Source organism: Marmota monax, unplaced genomic scaffold (genome assembly GCF_021218885.2).
Source record: "Marmota monax isolate L192 unplaced genomic scaffold, Marmota_monax_Labrador192_F-V1.1 WCK01_AAM20220418_F8-fsc00079, whole genome shotgun sequence".
Taxonomy (NCBI): domain Eukaryota; kingdom Metazoa; phylum Chordata; class Mammalia; order Rodentia; family Sciuridae; genus Marmota; species Marmota monax.
The window spans coordinates 1,324,817-1,346,262 of record NW_026694099.1 but is presented as its reverse complement, the minus strand read 5'-3'; the positions used below and the strand labels follow the sequence as shown (position 1 = coordinate 1,346,262).

Genomic DNA, 21,446 nt, shown 5'->3' with positions numbered 1-21,446 from the left:
TTAACTAACCCTGAGTTTAGTTATTAACCAAAGGTCTGCTCTTTCTCTTGTTCATGTGACCTATTTTACATTTATCCTTGAGTCTCAGCTGCATTTTATCTCCTCATAATGTTAAACATAGTATCAAATATGATGGCTTACCTAAGCAACTAAAGACAAGACACAAAGTTTTAATTCTCCTCATTCTATCTCCAGAGGGATACTAAAGAAAAATGATGTCTACTATATTCAGTAAGAAAATAACCAAGGATCACCTTCATGTTTAGAAGAGAGGTATTCTTATAAGAAGGGGCTGTAGCTTATGTAGCTCAATGGTAAGGCACTTGCCTGGCCCATACAATGCTCTGGATTCCATCCTTAGAACCACAACAAAGAAAGAAAGAAAAAAAAAAGAGTGCAGAGAAGAAACAGTGATAGAGTCTCAAGAAATATGCCAAGATAGGAATACTACAAGATTACAAAATAATCTCAGTGGATAACTAGAATAGAAAGGAAAAGCCAAAGTGTTTTATAACATGGCTGTAGCTCAGTGGCAGAGCGCTTGCCTAAGCATGTATGAGGCACTGGGTTCACTCCTCAGCACTACATAAAAATAAAATAAAGACATTCTGTCCATCTACCACTATAAATAAATAAATAAATAAAAATGGCAATTTCTGTCAAATGATTGTTCTGCCTTTTCCTTACCTTCTTCTACATTCCTATTGCTACTAACAAAGTCAAAGGTTTTCCAACAATGGGGTATCAGGAAAGGAGAAAAAATTTCTAAAATGCAGGCAACTAGTTATAAACTCCAAGTGAAAAGTTAAATATTATTAGAAAGGTTATTGAAAAATTAAAATCAAGAACAAGGCATACCTTCATAAACTTAGGTATATAAGCAAAAGGTTGAGAAATAAAACCAAGTCCATTATTTATAAGACAAAGCCCTTTTTTTTTTTTTTTTTGGTATTGGGATTTGAACCCAGGGGTGCTCAACCACTGAGCTACATCCCTAGCCCTTTTTTGTATTTAGAGACAGGGTCTCACTGCGTTGCTTAGGGTCTTGATAACTTGCTGAGGCTGGCTTTGAACTCACAATCCTCCTGCCTCAGCCGCCGGAGTCACTGGGATTACAGGTGTGCTCCACCATGCCCGGCCAAGCCTATATATTTAAAGCAATTCTTAGAAGATGCATCTATCTGCAGAGAAAGATGATAAAACTCCCTAGGATATCTTTTAGTCTTAGGACCTACTTAGTAGAACTAGGAAAAACAAAGCAAGATTTAATTATATAGTGATTTTTATAGCCTTTCACAGATTCTGGGTCAGTTAAAAAGTTAACTGGTTGAGATCTATATCATCAAGGAAGACAACAAAGAGAGCAATTTCCTCCATTGTGTTCAAATGCAGTGTAAAGAGAACCTCTGATAAAAGAATAAGATGCAATTAGAATTTGCCTGGAAAATCATATTTTATTAACTTTAATTTTTCATACCTGAGAGATATGACTAAAATACTGCAAAGCTGTCTCCACAGGGCTTTTGAAGAACATCTTCTCCTGAGGTTTTAGCTATGAAGAAAATAAAACACACAATGACAATATCCACAATGGAATGAAATATTTCTTTTATATTTTTACTATTGCTCTGTGTAAGTTTTTTTTTTCCTTTCTTTTCTTTTTTTCCCTAATCATCGTAATTTATACATACTTCCTACAGGTCAGGATTAGGGTATGATGGTGAAGCCAGATTTAAAATTAGGTAGTCAGTGTAGTTAGGTAAATCAGGCCTAATATCGAGTGAAATCTAAAATGGAGGACATGTTGAGAATGAATTTCCGGAAAAACTGAGCAACTCTCGGAATGTTAATGAAGCCCAGGAAACAGCCCCCAACAGATTTGAAGACAGCCCATCCCAAAGAAATGTTAATGAGCCCAGGAAACAGCCCCCAACAGATTTGGAGATAGCCCATCCCAAAGAAATGTTAATGAACAGCAAACTTGACTCGGAAATGCCCAGATTACTTCTTGGCTCACCTGTGTCCCAACCCTTCCCACCTACATTCCATCACCAAAAACTATAAAAAGGGGAACACATTCGCCCTTCAACGGATTCCACCTCTGGGGTCCCCTTCTTCCTCCGGGAGAAGTCTTTCTGCTGTCCTTTAATAAACTTCTAATTTTCCACTCTGACCTTGCCTCGGCGTGCTTCTCTGGTGTTATTCTTCAACATTGGGGAAGCAAGGACTCGGTCAACAGCGGTAACAACGGTTTGTGGCAAAGGAAAAAAACTTACATTATCAGAAAGAGCCAGATGTTTGCAAGGAGTTCCACAAACAGCACATTTTTCTGGGAGAAAAAGAGAAAAAAGTTTGGTCTCATTGGCATGAGGGAAGATTTTCCTAGAGTACATGGTAACAGTCAAGTAGGCTAGCAAAAAAACAAAGGGGTTCTCAATTTAGAATACCATAATACTATAAAAGGGCCTCAACCTAAGCTCAGTTCTCTAAATCAGTATTTCCAAACTAATATGCCTAAGAATAAGTAAGACTTTCACAGAGTACCTCTACTCATCTCCTCTTTTTTTTTAAATTCCTAGTTTTTTTGTGTGTGAGACAGCAGAGACAATTCTAAATACCCCAAAAGGAATACCAAAGTATTGGTAAGAGCACCAGAGTACCAATGATTTAATTTTAAGTTACTCTTTTATCCTATCTACCAACAGCAGGCACACAGTGAGTACGGCCTGAAATGCCCTAGTTACTCCTATTCTGTTGTGACTTTGCTAATATTCCTGGGTCTTGCTTTGAAGTTCTCCTTTTATTCACCAATCTGAAAGGAACAAAAATTAAATTTCTAATCTTTCCCTGTATAGTGAAATTTTAGTAATGGTGCTGGTTATCAATTAAGATAAATTCTATGTCAGGAGAAATCACATGGATTATGCTTCACAGAGACAAACTACTCCAACAGGAGTTGCTGTTACCATATAGCAAACCAGTTTGTTACATTAGCAGATAACTTACAAAGCTCATGAGATTAACAGAGAAAAATCTTCTCCAGAGGCTAACCTAATCTGACTGTTCTTTCCTTGGGAAATAAATGTTTTTCCCACTTTGCTCTCCATATTGTTCCCGTTGTGAATATTTTTGCCTGAATCTGAAAACAGTAAAGTTACTTACCCAGACTCACACACTTTTTACAGAAAATATGGCCACAGCTGGTAACAAAGAAATGGGCCCCATCTTTTCGAAAACATTGGTTGCAGTGAAACCAATCCATTCTGGAGCAGATAAAGAAAAAAGAATAAAATGGGGCCTAATATAACTATTTGTTTTAAAACCTATGTAACACTGTTTGCTGAGTTTCTGATTGCTTATTGGGATGCTCATCATTGTCGGCATTCCAACTGACTGTAAAGAAGTATGTATACTTGTAAAATGAGAAAAAGCAGACTGAAGATTATGTTATACATATACATACATCACATATATATATATATTTAATATATTTTTAAAATAGGAAAACTGTGGTGAGATTATTTGTGTGTGTTTTGCCTTTCCAAGTTTTCTGGATTAATTTACATAATTAGAAATTAATTTGTATAATTAGAAAAAACAATCTTAAAAAATGAAAAACCAGAGGCTGGGGTTATAGCTTAGTGGCAGAGCGCTTGCCTAGCATGAGTAAGGCACTGGGTTCAACCTTCAGCACCACATAAAAATAAATAAAATAAAGGACAGTGTCCATTTAAAACCAAAAGAAATATTTAAAAAAAAAAGAAGAAGAAGAAGAAGAAGAAAAGAAAAACCAGCCAGGCATGGTGGCACATGCCTGTAATCTCAGTGGCTCAGGAGTCTGAGGCAGGAGGATCACAAGTTCAAAGCCAGCCCCAGCAACTTCATGAGGCCCTGAGCAACTTAGCAAGACCCTGTTTCAAAATAAAATATAAAAAAGGTCTGGGGATGTGGCTCAGTGGTTAAGTGCCCCTGGGTTCAATCCCTGTTACAATAGAAAAAAGAAAAGCAAAGCATCTATTTCTTTCTTCACTGTTTCCTGTGATTCGGCAAAAGTAAAGCCAAGAGGAGGTAGTGGGCCAGTTGTAGATCACATAGGACATATTTTATGTAAGGGGGACAGAGTTGATGAATGATAATATGATCTCAGTTTATACACTTTTCCTTCTGCTCTACAGAAACTCAGAATCATAGATCTGGATGGGCCTTGAAAATCATTTAATGTTGTGTCCAATTTTATCTTTTCCAAAAGATGTACGTGATGATTGCTGAAATTAAATAATCTGTCCTGTCCTGAGTTCTTTTTTTTTTTTTTAAGTTGTAGTTGGACACAATACCTTTATTTTATTTATTTATTTTTATGTGGTGCTAAGGATAGAACCCAGGGCCTCGCATGTGCTAGGCGAGTACTCTACCGCTGAGCCACAACCCCAGCCCCCTTTTTAAAAAATATATATATGTGTGTGTGTGTGTGTGTGTTCTTTTTTTTGTCAATGGACCTTTATTTGTTTACATGTGGAGCTGAGAATCGAACCCAGTGCCTCCCACATGCTAGGCAAGCATTATATCACTGAGCTACAATCCCAGCCCTGGAGTTGTATCTTTAATTAGTGGCAGTTCTAAGATTAGAATCTGTCTCCTGGGCTGGGGATATAGCTCAGTTGGTGGCGTACTTACCTTGCATATACAAGGCCCTGGGTTCAACCCCCAGCATCACACACAAAAAAAAAAAGAGAAAAAATCTGAGTCTCTTGATTCCCTGTGTAACGTTTTTTTGTTCCCACATTAAATATTACCTTTTTATTAGACATGGAAGCCACAAATCCTGTATTTTCTGCCAATTTCAATTTTGTTTAAGTATACATGACTTAGCACTTTGTTGGAATTTACTTTTTTTTTTTTGGTGGGGGGAGGTGCTTAGCAATGGAACCCAGGACCTCACATATGCTAGGCAAGCACTCTTATCACTCAGCTACATCTCCAATGCTTTTTTTAATTTTGGTTCAAGGTCTTGCTAAATATTCCAGGCTGACCTCAAATTTGCAATCCTCCTGCCTCAGCCACCAGAGATGCTGGGATTACAGGCCTGGCTTTTTAGTGGGATTTTTAAATCAAGAAATCAACATATCAGTGGGATACGAGGCAAATGCCTAGAAACCCCAGGTCCTTTGGAGGTTAAGGCAGGAGGATCCCAAGTTCTAGGTCAGCCTCAACAACTTGGCAAGACACTGTTTCAAAATAAAAAATAAAAAGGGCTGGGGATGTAGCTCAGCCATACAGCAATCCAAGGTTCAATCCCCAGCATTCCCCCAAAAGGGAAAACATTGACATATCAAAAACATAGAACTACATCATACCTCCTAAATGAAATCCTGTTTAATTGTTTAATAAATATGCTATTTAAGGATATACTTATTAGTGTGATTTCCTTTAAAATTAAACTGGAGGGGCTGGGGTTGGGGCTCCGTGGTAGAGCACCTGTCTAGCAAGTGTGAAACACTGGGTTTGATCCTGAGCACCACATAAAAATAAACAAAGTAGAGGTATTGTGCCCATCAATAACTAAAAATATTTTTAAAAAAAAATGAATGAGGGGCTAGGGTTGTGGCTCATCTGGATTGATCCTCAGAACCATATAAAAATAAACAAAATAAAGGTATTTAAAAAAACACATTCGTCTAAAAAAAAGAAAGAAAGAATGAGGCACGCCGGGCGCGGTGGTGCATGCATGTAATCTCAGTGGCTCCAGAGGCTGAGGCAGGAGGATCGCGAGTTCAAAGCCAGCCTCAGCAAAAGCGAGGTGCTAAGCAACTCAGTGAGACCCTGACTCTAAATAAAATACAAAATAGGGCTGGGGATGGGGCTCAGTGGGCGAGTGCCCCTGAGTTCAATCCCCAGTACCAAAAAAAAAAAAAAAAAGAAAGAAAAGAAAAAGAAAAAAAAAGAATGAGGCTAGTTTGCACCACACTTTAATAATTTTGTCACAAAAGGAAAGATTTACCATAAAAACTTATGAATAAATAATCCAACAAAAAGGCATCCCACAGTGCGTCAGATCCCCACAGTTCACTAACTTCTAACGCGCAGTGAGTCTGAAGAGGTAGTGGAAAGGCCCTGCTATATATCCCCGATGAGGAAAAAACTCGCCTCATTTCTGGGGGTGACGAGGTTTCAGCAACAGCAAATTTCCCCTAAATTCTTTTTCTACCTTCCTTCCCAAACAGCTTCGCTGCTGTTATCCAGAAGACCTCCGGTTTCATGGAAGCATCCAGTCCTCCTCAGGAAGAGCAGGAAAAGGCGGGAAAATCAACAGCCGGCCTGGCGCCGCTGTGAGGCAGACAGCGGAGCGTGGCCATCGGCAAGTGCATGCGAGTGGGTGGGCTGGCGGTGTGCTAAGCGAGTGGGTGGGGCTCCGGCCCTGCGTCAGGAATGGGCGGGGCCTGGGCAGAGTGTTCTGCTAACACTTCAAGAATGTTCACCGCTTTTGAAAACTGGGCCCTCAGCAGGGAGGGCTGGGGTTGTGGCTCAGCGGTGGAGCGCTCGCCCAATCCTCAGCACCACGTAATGAATAAGTAAAATAAAGGTGTTGTGTCCAACTACAACTGAAAATACATATATAAAAAAAAAAAAGATAGGCTGGGGATGTGGCTCAAGCGGTAGCACGCTCTCCTGGCATGTGCAGGGCGCTGGGTTCCATCATCAGCGCCACATAAAAAAAAATAAAATAAAGATGTTGTGTCCACCGAAAACTAAAAAATATAAAAATCAATAAATATTAAAAAATTCTTTCTCTCTCTCTCTCTCTCTCTAAAAAAAAATAAATAAATAAAAAATAAAGACCTGGGGTCGGTAAACCGGCCCGGTGAAGCATTCCTGTAATGCCAGTGGCTTGGGAGGCTGAGACAGAAGGATCAGCAAGTTCAAAGCCAGCCTTAGCAACTGCGAAGCACTAAGCAACTAGGTGAGACCCTGTCTCTAAATAAAATGCAAAATAGGGCTGGGGACGTGGCTCAGTGGTAAAGTGCCCCTGAGTTCAATTCTTGAACTTTTGATACTGGCAAAAAAAAAAAAAAGTCGGGGGAGGACGAATGATGATTATGATCTAATCTTGTATGTTACTGTGAAAGCAAAAAGGTAAAAATAAACCTAATAATGTTCCAATAAATGACTGAACACACTAGAAAATGTGGTCACAAAGCAGACAAAAATTTTAACCTTGCATTCAATAATAAAACAAAATAATGGATGCTTTGAAAGAATGATATAAATCAGAACCGGAAAACGTCAAAGATGATGTGGTTAGGACACTGTTGGATATTAAATGAGAACTAACAAATCTCTCAGAAATAAAAAGTAATAACCTAGTTAAAGAACCATAAGCTTAAAAGGAGAAAATTTTTTTCTTTTAAAAAGAAATAAAGATAAAAGTTTTCTAAATATAAAAAACAACCAGAAAAGATTTTATACACATTGTCATTCCTCCAAAGAAAACTAAAGCAATGTATCAGAACATTATATTTAACATTTATATTCTGAGAAATTTTTCCAGAAATAACATGAGTTCTACATATTGAAAGTCCTTATTGTGTTATGATTTGGATCTGGACTGTGGCCAAAAGGTTTATTAGTTGAAGGCTTGGTCCTCAGTGCAGCAATGAGGGCTCTGACCTCATAATGGATTAATCCATGAGGGATTAATAATGTGATGGCATCATTGGAGCAGGGGGAACTGTAGAAGGGAGGGCCTAATTGAAGGAAATAGGTCACCTCACCGGTGGCATGCCATGGAAGGATCTGTTTTGTCCCTCGTCCGCCCTTCCCCATATCTATCTGTGTGTGAGTGTGTGTGTCTCTTTTTATTTGGGGGATGGGAGGATGTCCTGAGGATTGAACCCAGAGTTCCACTACCACAGAGTCACATCCTCAACCCTTTTCTTTTCTTTTTTTTTTTTTTTTTAATATTTATTTAGTTAGTTAGTTTTCGGCGGACACAACATCTTTGTTTATATGTGGTGCTGAGGATCGAACCCTGGCCGCACGCATGCCAGGCGAGCGGGCTACCACTTGAGCCACATCCCCAGCCCACTCAACCCTTTTCTTTTGGGTGCTAAAGATTGAACCCAGGGGTGTTCAACCACTGAGCCACATCCCCAGCCCTTTTTTGTGTTTTATTTAGAGACAGGGTCTCACTGAGTTGCTTAGGGCCTTGCTAAATTGCTGAGGCTGGCTTTGAACACATGATCCTCCTGCCTCAGCCTCCCTAGCCACTAGGATTACAGGCATGCAACACTGCACCCAGCCTTCAGCCTTCAACCCTTTTTATTTTGAGACAGAGTCTAAGTTGTCCTGCTGGCCTTGAACTTGCAATCCTCCTGACTTGGACTCCCAAATTGCTGACTACAGGCCTGTGCCACCAGGCCCTGATCCCAGAGCAACTTTGTGTGTGTGTGTGTGTGTCATGCCCTTCTTTCTTGATGTTCTGCCTTACCTCAGGTACAAAGCAATGGAGCTGGGAGACCAGGGACTGAAACCTCTGAAATGGTCAGCCAGTATAAATCTTTCCTCATTTAAGTCATTTTTTCACAGGTGTGTTGGTCACAGTGACTACAAAGCTAACACACCATGTATAAGACAAAACTGATCCAGAAATGTCAAACCAAGACATTTTTCTGGGAAAACTACTGGATTATAAAGAAAAGGAAAAAACTTTTGAGCATCCACACAAAAAGTACTAGTCATTTACAGGGAAAAGGAATGAAATTGATCAGCTTTCTCCACAGCAGCATCTTATGCTAGAAACAAAACAAGGAAACAACATTTTCTTTTTTTGTTTTGTTTTGTTTTTGTTTGTGAAACAACATTTTCAAAGAAAGAAAATATCCAAGAATTTTACATTTGCTCATATTTTTTTTCAGGTATAAAGGCTGCTAACAAAAAGTGTGAATATGAAGTTTTCCTAAGGAATTCATTCGTATAGTGGTTCTTAAACTTTTGTTTCTAGGAGTCCTTTACATTTAAAAAATTATTGAAGATCCACTTCACCCCCAGAGAACTTTTTTTTTAATGTGAATTGTATCAATCAATATTTACCCAGTTAGCAATTAAAAGTGAGAAACTTAAAAATATTTATTAATTCATATGAAAACAATAATAAACCCATTACATGTTAACATAAATAACCTATGAAAATTATATTTATCAGACCAAAAAAATTCATCAAAGAGTAGCTTTTTAAAAAATATTTTGTAATTGCTTGTGTAACTTAGTAGACAAAAGATGGAACCACACTATAGGTAATCATTTAAGATTGCCTTTTTTTCCTTTACACTCAGGATAATTTCTTTACTTGAAATTATATATATATTTACATATATATATATATATATATATATATATAGTAAATGGACCTTTATTTTATTTATTTATATGTGGTGCTGATAATCAACCCCAGTGCCTCACACATGCTAGCAAGCGTTCTGCCGCTGAGCCACAACCCCAGCCCCCAATGTTTGTTTTTTAATTTATTCTATGAATTTTTATCTTTCAATTCATCTAAATTTAATGTAATTATTTACAGTTAGGACACAAGTATGCTATTTTGTTTGTTATCTGTTTATTCCTCTATTTTTCATTCCCGTTTCAAATTTTTTGCTTTACTGTGGGTTACCTGAACATTTCTTAGAATTCCACTTTTATTTATCTATAATGTGTTTTTATGTAGAGTCTTAGTGATCGCTCTAGACATTACCATATATAACATCTCTTATTGTACATAACAAGCCTAGTGGTGTCAACATAATTCAATGTGAAACATAATTAGAAAACTCAAGAGAATAGTCTATTTACCTATATTTTTACTCTTTCTGTTATTTTTTCATTAATGTTGTTCTAAATTTCCTTCTTTTATTTATTTTTTAAAAGTTGTTTTTAGTTGTAGATTGATGCAATATCTTTGTTTTATTTATTTATTTAATGTGGTGCTGAGGATCAAACCCAGTTCCTCACATATTCGAGACAAGCACTCAACCACTGAGCTACAACCTCAGCCCCATAAATTTCCTTCTTTTATCATTTCTTTTCTGTTTAAAGGACTTGTGTTAGTCATTCCTTCTCTGTACATGTCTGCTTGTAGCACCTTCTCTTAGTTTTCCTTCATTTGAGAATGCCTTGATTTCACAAATATTTTTGCTGGGTATAGAATTCTGGATGGATTGCTCTTTTCTTTCGGCACTTGAAAAACGTATTGTTTCCTTCTGGTATTGATGAATTCTAAGAAAAATATACTGTCTGTGGAATCATTGTTTCTCTGTAGTTAATGTGTCATTCTTCACTAGCTATCAAGATTTTATCTTTATCTTTTTCTGAAAATTATTATTATTGTTTATGATTGTCTTGGCATAGATTTCTTTGAACTTATTTTGCTTGGAGTTCATTCAGCTTGTTGAATCTGAAGTTTATTTTTTTCACCAAATTTGAAAGGATTTCAGTCATTATTTTTTGTGACATATTTTCAGTCTCACACTCTTTTTCATCTCCTTCTGGAACTAAAATGACACAGTGTCAAATCTGATTTCTGAGGCTCTGCTCGTATTTTTAGATCCACTTCTTTGTGCTGTTCAAATTATTATTATTATTTTGTTTTCAAGTTCATTGATTGTTTCTTCTGTCTTGTTCATTCTGTTCTGAAGCCCATCCAGTGAGGTTTAAACAAAAAAAAGATTTTTAAGCTGGACAGGGTGGCACACACCTGTAATCCCAGTGTCTCAAGAGTCTGAGGCAGGAGGATTGCAAGTTCTAGTCCAGCCTCAGCAATTTAGTGAGACTCTGTCTCAAAATAAAATTTAAAAAGGGCTGGGGAATGTAGCTCAGTGGTTTAGCAGTACCTGTAGCAAAAAAAAAAAAAAATTATCAAGAAGTTCAGGAAAAATGGATAGGTAGAGCACTGCAAGTGAAATCTTAAAAATTATAGAATCTAGGTGATGATTCTAGGATGTGAGAGTTTATTGAATTATTTTTCCACTTTTGAGTATGTCTGAAATTCTTCATTATTCAAAATTTTGCTTTTCATTCTTATTTTTATTTTTTTATGGTGCTGGGATTAAAACCTAGCTAGGCAAGCACTATACCACTGAGCTATATACCCAACTAAAATTTCCTTATTTTAAAACTATGTTTATCTTTGACAGGCAAATTATTTACTTAGTGAGAATTTAAAAGGTGTCAAAGGGCATAGAGTGAATAATTTGGCTTCCTTCCCCCCACCCTGCTTCCAGACAACAAGTTCTCCTTTCCAATGGCTTTAATGGTACTAGTTCTTGTGCATTTTTCCACAGATCATTAACATATTTATAAATATATAACAGGGTCCTATCCCAAAATAAAATAAAAAGGGCTGAGGATGTAGTTCAGTGGTAGAGTACCCCAGGGTTCAATCCCCAGGACCAACCACACACACACACACACACACACACACACACACACACACACAAAAGGGAGCAAGAGGTAGAAAACTTCAAAATTACTTCAGATCATTATGTCATAGTATTGAATGCTCTTTATATTCAGTTCCTATTAAATTCACTTTGACATGTCCTCATAACTGATGTAAGATAAAATCCTGCACCTCTAAGGAAAAGATTAAAATAATAAAAATAAAACAATGTATTAATATTTCCTTTCCCCAACACAGAAACGGTGGCACGCCAGTAATCTTAGCAACTCCGGAGGCTGAAGCAGGAGAAGCAGGCCTTGGCAACTTAACAAGACCCTCAGCAATTAGTGAGGCCCATCTCAAAATAAAAAATAAAGCAAAAAGGGCTGGGGTGTAGCTCAGTGGTAAAGCGTTCCTGGTTTCAATCTCTAATACTAAAATAAAGAAAGAAATTGGATTACACTTTATATCCTGTTCCATGCCCTTTTTAAACATTTAACTTGATCATTTTATATTAAGAGTGCAAATATAGAACAAAGAATTCCTATTTACCTTAATCAAGATTCCCCAGATGTTGACATTTTGCCATGTTTCTTTTGAGCTTCTCTCTCCATTATTGTTTGCTTGTAACATTTGAGAATAAGTTGCAAACATAATGCCCACTTCTAAATATTTCAGCATATACTTCCTGTAAATAAGGATATTCTCTTATATATTATATATATATATATATTCTCTTATATATATTCTTATATATTCTCTTATATAAGAATATATTCTCTTATATAATTAATTTCTTAATTAATTATCAAAATTAAGAAATTAATGATGAAGCAAGGCATGAGATGGCACATGCCCATAAACCCAAACACTGAGGAAGCTGAGGCAGGAGGATCACAAGTTGGAGGCCAGACTCAGCAACTTAGTAAGACCCTTTCCCAAAATAAAATTTTAAAAACAGAGCAGGGGATGTAGTTTAATGGTAGAGTTTTTACCTAGCATGCATGAAAGCTTGGGCTCAATGCCCAGTCCTGGAAAAAACAAAGAAAAGAAAATAACATTGATATTGTACTATTACCTAATCTAGAAAAACTTATTCAAGATCTGGGGCCAGGCATGTTAGCAAAAACTTTTAATCCCAGTGATTTGGAATGCTGAAGTGAGAGAATCACAAGTTCAAGGCTAGCCTCAGCTACTTAGTAAGGCCCTAAGCAACTTAGTGAGACCTGTATCAAAATATAAAAAGGGCTGGGGATGTGCCTAAGTAGTTGAGCACCCCTCTATTCAATCCCCAGTACCAAAAAAAAAAAAAAAGTCCTGGCATTCATGGAGTTTATATTCTCTTGAGGTTCTAGTGAAGCACTTTTATGTAAGCTACATTGGGATGAAATGTATATATAGGGGCTGGGGATGTGGCTCAAGCGGTAGCGTGCTCGCCTGGCATGCATGCGGCCCGGGTTCAGTCCTCAGCACCACATACAAACAAAGATGTTGTGTCCTCCGAAAACTAATAAATAAATAAATATTTTTTAAAAAAAGAAATGTATATGCCTTCAAAAAGCCTAAGACCTGGGACTAGGGATGTAGTTCAGTGGTAGATAGCTAAGCCTAGCTCATCAAGGCCCTAAATTTGATCTCTAACACCACAAAAAACAAAACAAACAAACAAAAACAAAACAAAACAACAACAACAACAAAACCCTATGGCCTAATAGGAAATCCAAATGTATGTATAATTACACATATAGCAAAGTAGAACTTGTGATAACTTCAGAAATATTAATTCACCCAGAAAATAAACATTATTATTATTATTTCATAATACTGGGGATTTAAACCAGGGTGTTCTTCAACATCTCCAGTAATTAGAGAAATGCAAATCAAAACTACTCTAAGATTTCATCTCACTCCAGTCAGAATGGCAGTTATCAAGAATACAAACAACAAAAAGTATTGGTGAGGATGTGGGGGAAAAGGCACACTCATACATTGCTGGTGGGACTGCAAACTGGTACTGCCAATCTGGAAAGCAGTATGGAGATTCCTTAGAAAACTTGGAATGGAACCACCATTTGACCTAGCTATCCCACTCCATGGTCTATACCTAAAGGACTTAAGAACAGCATACTACAGAGATGCAGCCACATCAATGTTCATAGCAGCACAATTCACAATAGCCAAACTGAGGAACCAACCTAGATGCCCTTCAATGGATGGATGGATAAAGAAACTGTGGTATATATACACAATGGAATATTACTCAGCAATGAAAGAGAATAAAATTATGGCATTTGCAGGTAAATTTATGTAGTTAGAGAATATCATGCTAAGCGAAGTAAGCCAATGCCCAAAAACCATAGGCCAAATGTTTTCTCTGATAAGTGGATGCTAATCCATAATGGGTGTGTGTGCGTGGAATGAGTGAAGGAACTTTGGATGGGGCAAAGGGGAGGGGGAAGGGGGCATGGGGGTGGGAAAGATGGTGGAATGAGATGGACATCACTACCCTAGGTACATGTATGATTGCACAAATGGTGTGACCTTACTTTGGATACAACCAGAGAAGTCAAAAATTGTGCTCCACTTGTGTACAATGAATGGAAAAGCATTCTGCTGTCATGTATAACTGATTAGAATAAATAAATAATAAAAATAAACCAGGGTGTTCTACCACTGAGCTACAGCTGCAGCCATTCTTCATTTTTATTTTGATACAATTGCCCAGGCTAGCTGCAATTTGGATACTGCCTCTTACCTCAGTATCCAAAGTTACTGGGATTACAGGCATGTCCCTGCACCTGGCTAAATATTAGTAAGCTTCTGTGTGATGTAGTAACTTGTACAAGGTAAAAGATACGGCTCTTGCCTTCAAGACACTTCACTACAATAGGAGAGAGTTCTTGTTTTTGTTTTTAAATTTCACAAATAAATATATAGCCATAAGGTATATTAAGTACTGTCCTAAAAGACAAAGCACCAGGATCCATGAGAGTGCACATTTTGGGAAGGCTTCCCTGAGGAGATACAGAATGTCATTGAGAGCAGACAGAAGAGAGAAATTGGGTTCATTTGGGCAAGTTTCCAAAAGGACAGTCATTTGAGCCTTAAACAATGTGATGCTTCCTCCTACAGAGGTGGGGGAAGGGTGTTCCAGGCCAAGGAAAAGCATCAGTAGAAAGAAGCACGGATATGGATAAAGTATAAGGTGGTCCTGTGTGCCTGGAGGGAACTGAGAGTGGGGCATGAAGGGAGATGGCAGGGAGAAGATGTTATGAGACAAAACTGAAGGAGAGACTGAGCCTCTTTATAGGTTTTTAGACTTTTTCTTAAGCTAATATTCCTCTTAAGCAATAGACACATCCATTAAATTACAATCTCAGAGAATTTGGGGGATAAAATGAAGATGGGCTATTGCAGGAATTTGCCACCAGAGGGTACCATAGGAGACAGTCTAAACTGAAAGATCACAAAGCACTTTCTTAGAGTCTAGTGGGGTGTTTGTTTGTTTAACTAAAAATTCATTTTTAACTGACACATTAATAATAGGGTGCCATGTGATGTCTTGATACATATATAAATCATATAATATCATTTCTTTATGGTGAAAACTTTTAAAATTCTTTCATCTTATTATTAGAGAAGCCCCCAACCATCCCTGGCCCTAAATCATTCATTTTGGCTTTTTAAAAATATACAAGACTAGGACTGGGGTTGTGGCTCAGCGGTAGAACGCTCCCCTGGCATGTGCAAGGCCCTGGGTTTGATCCTCAGCACCACATAAAAATAAATAAATAAAATAAAGGTATTGTGTCCAACTACAATTAAAAAATAAATATTAAAAATCATATAGTACTTCATTTTTATAAATAATCACCCTACTGTAGCAGTAGTCTAGAACTTCTCACTTTAATCATAACTCAGTACTTACTGAACAACCTTCAGGTCTAGTTTCTATATCTTTTTGTTTGTTTGGTTGGTTGGTTGATTTCATCTTATTTATTTTTAGAGAGGTCTAGTTTTAAAAGCCCCTCAGGGCCTTAGGGACCACTGCTATATACAATGGAGAGCCATCAAAGGCCTCTGAGCAGCACAAGAACATGATCAATCCCATGTTTATTAGAACAACTCTTTGGGCCAAAAGAAGTAATGGGAGGTCACAGACAGTGAGATTAACTGGTATACCATGCAGTGGGACAGGAGAGAGATGGGTGGTTCTGCAACAGGACAGCAGCAACGGATGGCTATGAGACAATTTTCAGAGGTAGAACCAACAGAACTGGTAACCAATTTGATACGGCACTAAAAGGGGTAGAGGGAGGGGAAAACACCAAGGTCTCCTGCATGGCTGATAGCAAAAGGCTGTGGCTATAGCTGTGTCCGAAACACACAAGAAAGAAGAGCTTTGTCCAGGGAACCAAGAGAAACCCAACGAATGACTAGAGCTCATGTTTGGATCTTGAATGTACACCAAAGCCCCTTTTGTTAAAGGCTTGCTTCTTAGCCTGTGCTGCTACTGAAACCTTTAGGAGGTGGGACTGAGTGGGAGGAAATTAAGTCATTGAGGTCCTGCCCTTGAGGAGGATATTGGGACCCCAGCCCCTTCCTCTTTCTTTTTGCTTCCCAGCCATCATGAGGTGAGCATTTTATTTAGAGACAAGGTCTCACTGAGTTGCTTAGCACACCCCATTTTTGCTGAGGCTGGCTTTGAACTTGCGATCCTACTACCTCAGCCTGAGCTGCTGGGATTACAGGCCTGTGCCATTGCACCTGGCCCTTTTTTCCTTTTAACTTAACTATCTTGGGTATTTTGATAGCAATAGAAAGCTGGCTAACACAAGTGGTTATATCCATAACTCCGAGCTGGATCCTATATTCTTACCAGAAGCACTCTTTATGGGTGAGAACATCTGTGGCCAGTTAGGTGCTACTAACTCATACATCTGAATTTTTAGCCTAGATCTGTCTTCTGAACTATGGATTCATATATCCAAGTGTAACTACTTCCATATCCCATATCCATTCATTCAGCAATTTTATTTATTTATTTTGCAGTACCAGGGGTGCTCTACCACTGAGATACATCCCAACACTTTTCACTTTTTTTCTTTTAATATTTTTTTTAGTTGTAGATGAACATGATACCTTTATTTTATTTATTTATCTTTTATGCGGTGCTGAGGATCAAATCCAGGGCCTCACACATGCTAGGTAAGCACCCTACCATTGATCCACAACCCCAGCCCTTTACTTTTTATTTTTAAGGAGGGTCTCATTAAGTTGCCCAAGCTGTCCTCAAACTTGCAATCCTCCTACCTCAGCTCCTCAGTAGCTGGGATAACAGACCTGTGACACCAAGCTTGACTCATTTAGCAATTTTTAACTGAGTGCCTTCTTTGTCCAAGATACTGTACTGATCTGTAGAGACATTAGTAAACAGAAAGAACCAACATTCCTGCTGTCACGGAATTTTCAGTCTGGTTGGGGAGATAAACATTAGTCATAAAGTCACCATAATTAATGCAGACACTGTATAATAAATGTATAATTATAAGTGACTACTCTGAGGCAAAGATCTAGGGCTAGGGGCTTCTCTGAAGAAGTAAGTCTTATGCTAGATCAGAAGGCAGAATAGCAGTGAACTAAGCTAAGAGGGAAGGGAAGCCTCTAGGCAGAAGCAAGAACATAGACTAAAGCCCTTTGGCAAATGCATTTGAGGACAGCAAGGAGACAGATGTGACCACAGTCACTGAGAGCAGCATTATAATGCAGAGTATGTTTGGAAGCCAGTAAGGGTTGGACCAGTGCATTTGGGGTGATCACTTCAGGCACAGAGAAGAATGAGAAGGGGGCTGAAAGAGAGCAGAGAAGACAATGACCAAGAGCAGGTTTATTGCAAATGAGACAATAAGAGAGTCAAAGGACTAGCAGTTAGAGTCAAAAAGAAATTTTCCAGGGGCTGAAGGTATAGTTCCATGGTAGCATGTCCTGTCATACACAGGACACTGGGTTCCATCTCCAGTACTCCAAAAAAGAAAGAAAAGAAATGCTCACTTCAGCAGCACATATTCTAAAATTGGAATGATACAGAGAAAATTGCAATGGCCCCTGGGCAACAATGACACAAATTTTGTGAAGCATTCCATATATTTTTGCACTGGATCCACCCCTGTGCATTTGAAATCTCATTTTAAAATGGAGAGGGAAAGGGAGAAATTTTCCAGCACTTAATGGTTAAGTGTCTAGGCTTTGGTTTGAAAAGTTAGTGGTAAACCACATGTGTTTACCTTGAAGTGTTGTTTGGGAGGCTAAATGGAATTAAAACATTATTAAATAGACATCTTGCTCCATTGTTGGGTACATGGTGGTTACTAAGTAAACGTTAGTCCTTTCCACCTTTCAGGACTCCATAGAATAGGCCAAGAAAGCACCTCTACTGAACAGCAAGCACTGGGAGGGCTATGGTGCTGTCAAGGGAAAACACAGTTTGCATTTAAGATGTGGGAGTGCAGGGAGTATTGGAAGGAGATTGCTGAACATGTTAGGTTCCTATATGAAGAAGGAGAAAATTAATACTAAACTGGATTACTGAATACAAATGAGACTATAGTGATGAAAAGTGATTACAAAACACTTAAGTAGTGACGGGAAATCATAGGAACAAAGCATATCAAAGGCTTTGAAGTAGACAAGGGAGATATGGTTGAAGATAAGTTATAAGTAAAGGCATAAATTACAGTTAATGCCTTTGACAGTCTAAGTCATTTATTTTAACTCTTTCATGTTTCCTACAATGCACTGAAGACCTTACATTTACTTCAAATTAGTAATTTAGCTATATCTCACAGGTTTTTATATGTAGTACTTGCATTGTATGTTAACTAATAGTTGTTTATGTCCATTATTATTATTATTATTTATTTTGGGGAGAAGGTACCAGGGATTGAACTCAGGGACAGTTGAGTACTGAGCCCCATCCTCAGCTCTATTTTGTATTTTATTAGAGACAGGGTCTTTTCGAGTTGCTTAGTGCCTGGCTAAATTGCTGAGACTGGCTTTGAACTTGTGATCATCCTGCCTCCGCCTCCCCAGCCGCTGGGATTACAGGCATGCATTACCGCGTCCAGCTATGTCCATTATTATTATTTAGTCAAGTTACTTAGTTCTTTTTTGATTTTGCAAATGTGTCTTTTAATCTTCATTTTATTTTTAGTTGTAGATGGACACAATACCTTTGTTCATTTATTTTTAGGTGGTACTGAGGATTGAACCCAGTGCCTTACATGTGCTAGACAAGCCCTCTACCACTGAGCTCCAACCCCAGCCCTTAACCTTCTTTTAAATTTTTTTACTTCTAACTTAATTGTACCCTGACTGAAGAACCCATGTGGTATATTTGTGTTCTCAAATCTTTAAAATCTTGGCTGGGGTAGGGTGCTGTTTTGCATACCTGCAATCCGAGCTACTCAGGAGGCCAAAGCAGGAGGATTGCAAGTTTGAGGTCAGTTTGGGCAAATTTAGGGTTACCCTGTCTCAAAATAAAATTTTTAAAAGGGCTGGAGGTGTAGGTCAGTGTAAGAGCATTTGCCTAGTGTGTCCAAGGTCCTGGGTTTCAATCCCTAGTACTGTTAAAAATAAAAGTATCTCTAAAATTTTGAGGGACTGGATTGTAGCTCAGTGGCAGGGTGAAGGTTTAGCATGCACAGGCCATGGGTTCAATTCCCAGCAAGGGGGTGCCAGCAGACAGGGAGCAAATATATAAAATTTCAAGAGTTATTTTGTGCTGTGGCAGCACATACCTGTCATCCAAGTAACTGGGGAGGGGAGACAGTAGGGTCAAAAGTTTAAGGACAACCTGGGCAACCTGAGGAGACTCTGTTCAAAATAAAAAATAAAAAGGGCTGTGGATGTAGCTCAGTTGTAGAGCACCCCTGAGTTCAATCAACAGTACTGAAAAAGAATTCCTTTGTGACTCAGTAGAAGGAAATGTTTATATCCCATGTATATTTGGGAATAAAGCATATTCTCTCTCTATTTTTTTAATATTTATTTTTAGTTGTAGTTGGACACAATATATTTTATTTATTTATTTTTACGTAGTGCTGAGGATCGAACTCAGGGCTTTGCACATGCTAGGCAAGCGCTCTACCGCTGAACCACAAACCCAGCCCTCTCTCTCTATTTTTTAATGCAGGGTTTTTTTGAGATCTATTAAGTCAAACTTGCTAATTTTGTTGTTCAATTATTTCCTGTCTACTTTTTTTTTTTTTTGCTGCTTAATTTATCAGCTTCTAACAGAAATGCATTAAAATACTTCCTGTTGATTGCATATTTATCAAATTTGTATTTGATCTATCAGATTTTGCTTCATATATTTCCACTCTTATTTTAAATGCACGGAAATTCAAGGTTTTGTCTTCCTGATAGTTCTCTTTATTATTTAATGTTGGCCTTTATAATATTGATGCTTATTGCCTCAAAATTCTTTTTTTCCCACCTCTATCACCGAGCTACATCCTATGTCCTTTTAAAATTTTATTTTGAGACAGGGTTTTGCTAAATTTCCCAGTATGACCTTGGATCTTGGATCTTCTTGCCTCAGTTTCCCAAGTAGCTGGGATTACAGGTTTGCACCGTTGGCTTTTTTTCTATCCTTTATTGAGCTAGACACTCAGAGTGCTGTGTCAGCCCAGACACCTTCCTCTGTTCCAGAAAATTTTCTTGAATTATTTACATTTTTTAAAAAAGATCTTTTAATCTTCCTTATTTTCTCTGTTCTTTTTTTGGGGGGGGGGCGGGGCGGAGGGGTAGGCACTAGGCATTAGGGATGGAACCCAGGGGCTCTTTACTACCAAGCTACATCTCCAGACCTTTTTATTTTTTATTTTGAGGCAAGGTCTCACTAACTTGCTGAGGTTGGCTTCTAATTTGCAATACTCCTGCGTCAGCCTCCCAATTCGCTGGGATGACAGGTGTGCACCACCATGCCTGGCTCTCTTTTTTTTAAACTCCTACTAACCAGCTGTTGGGAACTCCTGAATTAATGCTCTAGTTTTCTTGTGCTTTGTCTCTCCACTGTTTTGAAGCTGTCTTTTACAGATTTCTCAACTTTATTTTCTAACGTTTATCCTGAATATTTTAACTTCTGTTATATTTTAATTTCTAAGAAATTTCTATCCTTTTCTGAATGTTTCTATTTTTGTTGTGTGGAAGCAACATCTTCTCTTACCTCTTGAAATTTGGGGACGTTTTCTTCTGCTCCGTGCATCACCTACTTGTCATTGACTTTGCTTTTATACTGAGTCCTTCCTCAAAAATTTGGTGATCCTATGGGGCTGAGGCTGTAACTCAGTGGTAGAGTGCTTGCCTCGCATGTGTGAGGCACTGGGTTCAATCCTCAGCACCACATAAGAATAAATAAAGATACTGTGTGTTCATCTATAACTAAATAAATATTTTTAAAAAACCTGGTGATCCTTTATTGGGCCATCCAGGCAATTAAGCTTTACTTGTATTAAAGGAGGAAAAAGAAAGATCCCAAGGGATTGTATCTAAGGTCCTTGAAGGAGATGGCTTTTGTTCACCATTATATCCCCAGTGTCTAGCACAGTAACCAGTTAATCACTACTGCCTGAATATGCTAATAAAATTTATTCAGCATCTTTAGGTACATGGAATCCAACTTTTACTAGAATTTCTTTCTCACTAGGCATGGTGGTGCATGCCTGTAATCCCAAGAGGCTTGGGAGGCTGAGGCAGGAGGGTTGCAAATTCAAAGCCAGCCTTAGCAACTTAACAAGCCCTAAGCAACTTAGTGAGATCCCGTCTCAAAAGAAAAAAAAAGGACTGGAGATGTGGCTCAGTGGTAAAGACCCCTGGGTTCAATCCCCAGTACCAAAAAACAAAAACAAAAATCCAACAACTAGAATTTCTTTCTCTATTACTCTGATAATTTGAGTAGTGTTGAAAATCTTCTAAAACACAACATAATCTACATCAGTGATATCCAAACTATAGCCTG

General features: G+C 38.1%; 1 protein-coding gene and 1 non-coding gene across 9 annotated transcripts in view; one reads left to right on the top strand and one right to left on the bottom strand.

The window, feature by feature from the left end:
- Rnf212b (ring finger protein 212B) overlaps window positions 1-21,446 on the bottom strand; it is a 56,153-nt gene that overhangs the window by 27,296 nt on the left and 7,411 nt on the right. For 6 of the 8 annotated variants that reach the window (XR_009228710.1, XR_009228709.1, XM_058585796.1 and 3 more), the window contains 5 exons: window positions 11,981-12,116; window positions 9,844-10,880; window positions 3,163-3,263; window positions 2,277-2,329; window positions 1,478-1,552 (listed from right to left, as the gene is read on the bottom strand). Coding sequence is in view for 6 of the 8 variants with exons in the window: in XM_058585796.1 (XP_058441779.1) it covers window positions 1,478-1,552; window positions 2,277-2,329; window positions 3,163-3,262 (228 nt within the window). In the remaining 2 variants the exon portion in view is untranslated. The remainder of the gene's footprint in view (window positions 1-1,477; window positions 1,553-2,276; window positions 2,330-3,162; window positions 3,264-9,843; window positions 10,881-11,980; window positions 12,117-21,446) is intronic. The other 2 variants (XM_058585794.1, XM_046465184.2) reach the window with 2 other exon arrangements.
- Window positions 17,472-17,577, top strand: LOC124107386 (U6 spliceosomal RNA). Its single transcript, XR_006856375.1, has one exon. It is a non-coding gene; the product is annotated as a U6 spliceosomal RNA (small nuclear RNA).